Raw genomic sequence first — 9,455 nt, 5'->3', positions numbered from 1 at the left:
GGAATTCAACAAAATTCTGTGAAGGGTCAACGAGGTCTGAATACTTCCATTGCACGTATTATTGGTGTGTGTTGGGGGGGGCGCCCGGTGTGTTCTCACGTCCTCGCGGTTGATGTACCAGGACATGTACTCCTACCCCGTCCCCAGCCTGTGTGTAGGCCAGCACCTAGACACTGTAGTTAGTGAACTTCATCCAGCCCTCTCAGCCCACTTGCTCACGATTTCGTGATCTTCTGCATCTCGCCCCATTCTGACAGAGACAGATGGAGCGGATGGAGAAGGGTTAGACAAAAGGACAAGGGAAAGAAAAGAGGAAGAGCAGGAAGGAGTTGGAAAATTGGGAATGGATACGATCAGTCCTCATGACTAGTTTTCCAAACAGAACCACAAGCACACCAACACATACACAAAGAGACAGACGGAAAACTGAACGCAGCGCATGGCCCTTATACAGTATCGCCGCATGTGGAGTTGCTTTGAGTTGGTTCAGGTTTGTGGTATGATTAGCTAGTTTAGGGTTTCGTTGGCATTTGCTTGGAAAATATGTAGTAGGACTGGCAGGCTGGTGGTTGGGATTGGTTTTAGGGATTCACAAAATAGCAAATGTTTTATTTAACCAGAAAATAATCTTGTTGACAAGGAAGACCAGTCAATAAGGTCTGGCACATAAACCAGCTTAGGTATCAGTAGCGGTCAGAGGTCAGGGCTGAGGGTTGAAAGGGTAAAGGTCAAACCCCGAGGTCGACTCATGGACTCATGGTGGAGGGGTCAGAGGTCAGATGCGAAAGGCGCAGCAGTGACAGTTACTCTGCGTGTGGCCTTGTGCCCGTGCGTGCGGGAGAGGGTATGTCGGGCCCCCACAGCACCCACCTCCGTCGGGGAAGAGGGACCAGAAGACCACACGGTAGCCCTTCAGCACGCCGTGCAGTGTCAGACGCGGGGGCTCCGCCCACGTGATTACCGCCTCGTCTGATGTCACCGAGATGGCCCGCACGTTCTGGGGAGGCTGGCTGGGCACTGGAAAAGGGAGGGAGGGGAAGAGATTATTATCAGGACCCATCAAAATACTACATGTCAAACACAACAGCTAGGGACAATTTAGATTTAGATTTAGCCTAGTCCTGGACTTAATAGCAAGCTTAATGAAGAATCACAAATGACAGCGCTTTTTTAGATAGGACTAGGCTTAATCTGTGTCTAGGAAATCTCCCCCGCAAGTTTAAGATCCTTAAACACCAAGTAGTAAACCAAGATATGTAAAAACACAACTCAAACCCTAGATTAGCCTAAATATCGAACCTGACACCAGATGTGAGTGATGACTCTCAATTAATAAATGTCCTCTCTGATGTGAAGATGTTCGCGTAAAACGGTTCCTCTGTCTCACTTCTCCCAGGTGCCCCTTCTATCTATCAGCTGCCCTTGGCTCACTGACCAATGGGCTTTCACTGGGTGAATAACACCACCATTGAGGATGAACAGATCTGGACTTGTGAGAGAAAGAGAGGAACAGGATGAGTGGGTGAAGGCGGACTGAACGGAAAGAGAGAGAGAGAGGGAGAGAAGTGAAAGAGGGAGAGTTGGCCTGCGACGACAGGGAAGCTGCAGCTGGTGTGGGGAGAGAGGGAGTTGGGGAGGAGGAAATGGGGTAGGAAGGGGGAGAGGGAGGGAGAGTGGAGAAGAGAAATGAGAGGTTTGTGTCCATCTCCGCTCACAACCCCAGTGGACTGAACTCCAACAGCCATCAAGACGTTAACGATCCAGGCCTGACACAATCATAACCTATTCCTTACCCTTCACTATGTTCCAGGACCTTGGACCACAATTCATAACCTATTCCTTACCCATTCAACTATGTTCCAGACCTGACCACAATCATAACCTATTCCGTTACCATTCACTTATGTTCCAGACCTTGGACACAATTATCATAACCTATTTCCTTACCCTTCACTATGTTCCAGGACCTGACACATCATAACCTATTCCTTACCATTCACTACGTTCCAGACCTGGACACAATCATAACCTATTCCTTACCATTCACTATGTTTTCCAGACCTGACACAATCATAACCTATTCTTACCATTCACTAAGTTCCAGACCTGACACAATCATAACCTATTCCATTACCATCACTATTTCCAGACCTGACACATCATAACCTATTCCTTACCATTCACTATGTTCCAGACCTGACACAATCATAACCTATTCCTTACCATCTCACTATGTTCCAGGACCTGACACAATCATAACCTATTCCTTACCATTCACTATTGTTCCAGACCTGACACAATCAAACCTATTCCTTACCATTCACTATCGTTCCAGACCTGACACAATCATAACCTATTCCTTACCCTTCACTATGTTCCAGACCTGACACAATCATTAACCTATTCCTTACCCTTCACTATTTCCAGACCTGACACAATCATAACCTATTCCTTACCCATTCACTATGTTCCAGACCCTGACACAATCATAACCCTATTCCTTACCCTTCCACTATGTTCCAGACCTGACACAATCAAACCTATTCCTTACCATTCACTATGTTTCCAGACCTGCACACCAATCATAACCTATTCCTTACCATTCCACTATGTTTCCAGACCTGACACAATCATAACCTATTCCTTACCATTCACTATGTTCCAGACCTGACACAATCATAACCTATTCCTTACCATTCACTATGTTCCAGACCTGACACAATCATAAACCTATTCCTTACCATTCACTACGTTTCCAGACCTGACACAATCATAACCTATCCCTTACCATTCACTATGTTCCAGACCTGACACAAATCATAACCTATTCCTTACCATTCACTATGTTCCAGACCTGGACACAGATCATACCTATTCCTTACCATTCACTATGTTTCCAGACCTGACACAATCATAACCTATTCCTTACCACTTCACTACGTTCAGACCTGACACAATCATAAACCTATTCCTTACATTCACTACGTTCCAGACCTGACACAATCTAACCTATCCTTACCATTCACTATGTTTCCAGACCTGACACAATCATAACCTATTCCCTTACCCTTCACTATGTTCCAGGACCTGACACAATCATAACCCTATTCCTTACCATTCACTAAGTTCCAGACCTGACACAATCATAACCTATTCCTTACCATTCACTATGTTCCAGACCTGACACAAATCATAACCTATTCCTTACCATTCACTACGTTCCAGACCTGACACAAATCATAAACCTATTCCTTACCATTCACTATGTTCCAGACCTGACAACAATCATAACCTATTCCTTACCTTCACTATATTCCAGACCTGACACAATCATAACCTATTCCTTACCATTCACCATCGTGTTCCAGACCTGACACAATCATAACCTATTCCTTACCATTCACTATGTTCCAGACCTGACACAATCATAACCTTTTCCTTACCATTTCACTTACGTTTCCAGACCTGACACAATCATAACCTATTCCTTACCATTCACTATGTTCCAGACCTGACACAAATCATAACCTATTCCTTACCTTTCACTATGTTCCAAGACCTGACCACAATCAATAACCTATTCCTTACCATTCACTATGGTCCAGACCTGACACAATCATAACCTATCCTTACCATTCACTATGTTCCAGACCTGACACAATCATAACCTATTCCTTACCATTCACTATGTTTCCAGACCTGACACAATCATAACCTATTCCTTACCATTCACTATGTTCCAGACCTGACACAATCATAACCTATTCCTTACCATTCACTATGTTCCAGACCTGACACAATCATAACCTATTCCTTACCATTCACTATGTTCCAGACCTGACACAATCATAACCTACTACTATCCATTCACCTTGAATACAATACACACAAAGGGGGAGGGAGGAGAAAGGGCAAGGGGTGTCGATACGAGAGGACAGGGAGGTGAGAGAAAAAGTGGGAGAGGCACAGAGTAGAAACAGGAAAACATGGAAAACAGACAAGAAGGGAGGAGAGAATGGAGTGAAAGAGTGGGTGGGAGAGAGAGATGTGAGGCAGCTTGCGAGGGAGTCGAGCAGAGAGACAAATGAAAGGTGTCTTTTTGGAGCGAGGAGAGACAGAGGGAGGAGGAAGAGCAGGGTATAGGAGAGAGGAAGGGAGTTGAAAGAGGGAGCGAGGAGCGAGGGAAGGGAAAAAGATGAAAAGAGGGAGCAGGGAGACAATGCGATCAGCTGTGGATAATTACGGCAGGAAGCAAAAAGAAAGAGAGAGACAAGCTAATTTGAATTATTTTTAGTATGCTTTGTTTTATCACTATTATTCATATGGCCAATCAATATCACTGTCACCACGGAGGACAGCCACTACTGGGAAGAGCAATGCTCTGGACCAATGGGGCTTTAGCCAACTGTGTGTGTGTGTGTGTGTGTGTGTGTGTGTGTGTGTGTGTGTGTGTGTGTGTGTGTGTGTGTGTTGTGTGTGTGTGGTGTGTGTGTCTGTGTGTGTGTGTCTGTGTGTGTGTGTGTGTGGTGTGTGTGTGTGTTGTGTGTGTGTGTGTGTGTGTTGTGTGTGCGTGGTGTGTGTGTTGTTGTGAGTCTGTGTGTGTGTGGTGTGTGTGTGTGTTTTCATATTTCATAGCAAGAGAGAAACATTAAGAGATAGAGTCATACACAGGGGAGTGTTGGAGAGACGCCCATCTAGAGATCAACCAGACACAGAGAGAGAGAGAGAAAGACAGGGATGGATGGGGGAGAGAGAGAGATGGGGGAGAGAGACAGAGAGAGAGGTTAGAGATGAAGTAACACGGGAGATATCTAAAACAAATCATAGCGAAGGGGAAAGAATCATTTGGGAATGTTCAAAGATGAGGTGAGGAGGGTGACAATGGCAGAGGGATCAGGCATATTTGGCACTCTATCTCCGTCTCTGTGAAGGTCTGACTCGTATGAACAGTGTAAGAACAGTCCTCCTAAGAAAATAAATCAGAACATCGACAAAGGATTTTGCGTGCTGCATGTCCCCTACCATCTTCCAGTGTGGTAGCGTTGATCTCAGAGCTGGACGGGCCTGTGCCGGCCCTGTTGAAGGCCTGGACCACCACTCCATATTGGGCAAACTTCTTCAGGTTGTCCAGGGTGTACACCTCGCTGTCCCCCGTAGCCTTCATCTCCACGATGCTGTACTGGCCGTTACTGCCCGGCCCGTTCTCACGGTAACCGATCTGGTACCCCCGGATCACCCCGTTCTGAAGCTCCTTCCTGGGGGCCTGGAGGAGGGAGAGAGGGAGAAGAGAGGGATGAGAGAATGAAAGAGGAAAACATTGACATAGATTGTATTTTATTGTAGAGGGGGGGAGGGGGGGGAGTAACGTGGCACGATTAGATATGTGATCATTATGTGATTCTAGGTTTTTCATTTCAGAAGGTCTCATTTCATAGTGTTATGGTGTTTCTGATCATCTTGAATCGACAGGTGGTTTTACCTTCCAGGTGACGCGGATGCTCTGTGAGGTCATAGGCTGGAGGAAAACCTCCATAGGAGGACCATCCGGCTCTGGAGGGAGGAAACGAGAGATAGGCACTCTTCTTCAGTGCAGTCCAAAGTCATCTCATCGATATCTCTGTGTGTGTGTCTGTGTGTGTGGTTGTGTTGGACTCACGTGCTTCCTCTGTGCTGATGGTGAGCTCCTTGCTGGCTTGACTGTGTCCGATCTTGTTGTAGGAGAACATGCGGATGCTGTAGACTTGGGCAGGGTGCAGATCCACGATGTTGGCCTGGTTATTGGTGGGAGAGATCTTACGAGTGGCATGCTTCAACTCCCACGGATCTGTGTGTGTTGATGAGTGTGAGAGAGAGCGATGAGCCCGATCATTGGCTGGCGAGAAGAGAGAGAGCAGAGAGAGAGTGTGTGTGTGTGTGTGTGAGATATAGAGAGAGAGGGAATCATGCGTGTGTGTATGCATGTTTGTGTGTTCGTGTGTGTGTGTGTTGTGTGTGTGTGTGTGTGTGTGTGTGGTGTGTGTGTGTTGTGTGGTTTGTGTGTGGTGTGTGTGTGTGGTGTGTGTGTGTGTGTGTGTGTGTGTGCGTGGTGCGTTGTGTTGTGTGTGCACACAAAAGAGAGAAGATACATTAGTCGGTTATAGTTATGTTCTCAGTACCGACTACTAGTCAATCCCCAGTTGAAACCCCGCTGTCCCCTGGCATACCGGTCTTGTTCTTGTACTCAATGTCGTAGCTGGTGATGATGCTGTTGCCGTCAAATCTCTGTGTCCAGCGCAGGTTCATACTCCGATCCTTCACCTCCCTCACCTCCAACTCTGGAGGGTCTGGGGCTCTGAGAGAGACAGAGGGAGAGAAAAAGGAAACGAGAAAGGTCTAAGGTGAGAAAGATACACTCTTAGGAGAACCCTTTTCAGTTCCAGGTAGAATAATTGTGGGTTCCATATAGAACCCTCTGTAGAAAGGGTTCTACCAGGAACCAAAAAGGTTCTACCTGGAAACCAATAGGGTTCTTCGAAGGGCTCTCCTATTGGGACAGCCAAAACAACCCATTTAGGTTGTAGATAGCAAAACACATTGTGTAAGCGTGTAGAGGGAAAGGAACATAAGCATAGTGTGAAAGAAAGTGATCCTGTACTGATTTTTCTCTCTCTCCAGATTCATGTCACACTAAGCAGTTAGTTATACAGGGGTATATTCACTAGGCACCAAACAGAAGGAAACAGACTGGTTGTACAGGGATAATTACCTGAACTTCATTTTCCATTGCAAAACCCTTTGCTACAGGTGATTGTGTCTGACCCACTGACCTTGCACAGTGAGCTGGATGAGGCCCCGGCCCTCTCCATATGAGTTGATGGCATGGCAGGAGAAGAAGACCGAGTCACCTCGCTCTGCTGGCTTCAGCTACACGCACACCCACGCACACACACACACACACACAAAGAGAAGAGAGGTCAGAGAGCGAAAAGAGAGAGATAGATACACTTTGTAAATCCACTTCCATACACAGCTCATCTGATCTCATTTCCTCCATTTGCTGTATCTGATGTCCTACCCCTCTATATTGTGTGTATATTTGTATCTGTGTGTGTGTCTACAGTATGAATGTGCATGTGTCTGTGTGTTTATGGGTACGTGTCTGTCTGTGTGTCTGTCTGTGTGTTTTATGGTACGTGTCTGTCTGTCTGTCTGTCTGGTCTGTCTGTCTGTCTGTTCTGTCTGTCTGTCTGTCTGTCTGTCTGTCTCTGTCTTGTCTGTCTGTCCGTGTCTGCTTCTGTCTGTCTGTCTGTTTCTGTTCTGGCTGTCTGTCTGTCTGTCTGTCTGTCTGTTTATGTTTGTGTGTGTGTGTGTGTGTGTGTGTGTGTGTGTGCGTGTGCATGTTCATGTGTGTGTGTGTGTATATGTCTACAGTATATGTGTGTGACTCACCTTCAGCGTAGACAATACTTCGTCACTCTTCTCGTTGGGGCTGGTGGTGATGGCGTAGCGAGGGTTACGGTCGGGGTCGATGACCGTGTCACCACGCTCCCAACGGATGATGATAGGCCATTCCCCCCTCGCTGTGCAGTTCAGCTCCTTAATCTGGCCCTTAATGGCCATGGTGGTGTTGGGGTGCGACGTGATCATTGCTGGGACTGGAGAGAGAACGAGGGAGGGAAGAATGAAGGCGGGATGAAGGGATGGATGGTGGGAGGAAATAATGGGACAGAGTCAGACAGGGAAATACAGGCAGAGTGAGTTAGATCATCTTAGCCTCAGTCTCAATCCTCCTCATTAGGACATGCGACTGAGAACGTCACGACTCCCGCCGAGGTCGGTCCCTCTCCTTGTTCGGGCGGTGTTCGGCGGTTGACGTCACCGGTCTTCTAGCCATTGCCGCTCCACCTTTCATTTTCCATTTGTTTTGTCTTGTTTTCCCGCACGCCTGGTTCACATTCCCTCATCAGATTGAATGTATATTACCCTCTGTTTCCCCCATGTCTGTGTGTGGAATTGTTTGTTGTTACGTGTATGTGCACGTCAGACTGGTTTGCGGCGGGTTATGTCAACCCATATTTGTTTAGTGTTCTTAGTGCCGTGTGTTTGTTCGCCGTAATAAAGGGCTCCGTTTGCTACCCAATTCTGCTCTCCTGCACCTGACTTCCCTGCAGCCAGTTACGCACACCTTACAGAGAATGAGATTTGACATGAAACAAGTCTATGTCTTGTGTCTGGAATTCGTCTTGGCAAGCTAGTAAGCTAGCCAACTTCTTTTTCCAATTAGCTTCAGTTGACCAGTGTGCCACCGTTGGTTTGACTTTGTATAGCCTATCTGTGGGGCTAGTTAGGGACCGTCAATATATTCCACAGTGTAAATGGGACAATATTTTCATGTTGCACACCTTTTAGTTTTCTCATGAATTAAACGCGTTCAATGTTTGAATATGAATTTCTACAATTTATCATTGGTTTGAGGTTTTTCAGTCATTGAAATTTGGAGCTATTGAACTTTTAAAACATTGGCCCATGTACGTTGTGTAATTTACTGATGGCCCCTAACTAGACCCATGGGGATATCCAAAGTCACACAAAATTGACCATGGTCATTGTTGGGAATTATGATCGGGTCACATGCATCTGCACTCCACATTGACGATTACTTGGGTGCTGCCAGCTGTGGGCATGTGAGCAGGATGAAAATAAACCCAACCCACGGAAAACTGTTACGCACCCTTCATTCCGTGACATAGTTTTTTTCATTTTTTTCTAATTATCTTGCAAATCTCAGTTTTGGACGAGACTAACTTCATGACCAAAATGTTCCTATTTACACTTTTTTTCCCGGACTCATATCGATGCCACATCGGATGTTTTCAACCAGAGAAGTAGTTTTTTTGATTTTCCTGCAGTCCAATGACCTAGTGGCCTCATGGGTGGAATGTTACTAATATTTTTCATAATTTTATCATTAATAGCGTTACATTTTTTTTTTTTTTTTAAATCTGTTGTTTCTATGTTTTGTTATATTTCAGTCTTCTGCGATGTATATAACGTGTAATATTACCAAGAATCACTTTGTGAAAGGTTTACTCCATTAGGCAACAGAGGAACAACGATCTAAGCTCTAAAGATGACGTTTATGTTTTGGGAAACGATAAAGTATCTCTGCACGATAAAGTAGCATTCCAGTAAAGTAGACCTATGGCCAAGGTTAATAAGAACTGCACACCTTCTCCTCTCGTATTCTGTTTGACGGGGACTGTGTGAATGAGCACCCAGAAGGATGTGCACTCTATCTATCCCTCTCTCCACCTCTTCAATCACTCACACACCATCCTCTTCAGCTCCTCCCTTACTCCTCACACACACACACACACACACACAGACACACACACACACACACACACACACACACACACACACAATCGATCCGAGGAGAGTTCCGCTGTTTTGTTTTCATCACTTATTCATCCTTC

General features: G+C 45.9%; 1 protein-coding gene across 1 annotated transcript in view; it reads right to left on the bottom strand.

Annotated features, from left to right (window-relative positions):
* The window catches only part of LOC112078323 (cell adhesion molecule DSCAML1-like), a gene marked incomplete at its 3' end in the record, with an annotated part of 13,538 nt that extends 5,910 nt beyond the window's left edge, over positions 1–7,628 (bottom strand). The window contains exons 1-7 of the mRNA XM_070442019.1: positions 7,429–7,628; positions 6,807–6,903; positions 6,204–6,329; positions 5,657–5,824; positions 5,480–5,550; positions 5,023–5,263; positions 871–1,017 (exon numbers count right to left, since the gene is read on the bottom strand). Of these exons, the coding sequence (XP_070298120.1) occupies positions 871–1,017; positions 5,023–5,263; positions 5,480–5,550; positions 5,657–5,824; positions 6,204–6,329; positions 6,807–6,903; positions 7,429–7,626 (1,048 nt within the window). The remainder of the gene's footprint in view (positions 1–870; positions 1,018–5,022; positions 5,264–5,479; positions 5,551–5,656; positions 5,825–6,203; positions 6,330–6,806; positions 6,904–7,428) is intronic.
* Between the last annotated feature and the right edge of the window lie 1,827 nt (positions 7,629–9,455).

This window comes from Salvelinus sp. IW2-2015, unplaced genomic scaffold, assembly GCF_002910315.2.
Source record: "Salvelinus sp. IW2-2015 unplaced genomic scaffold, ASM291031v2 Un_scaffold5543, whole genome shotgun sequence".
NCBI lineage: Eukaryota > Metazoa > Chordata > Actinopteri > Salmoniformes > Salmonidae > Salvelinus > Salvelinus sp. IW2-2015.
The sequence above is the reverse complement of the archived record's forward strand: the minus strand, read 5'-3'. Positions and strand labels throughout refer to the sequence as shown.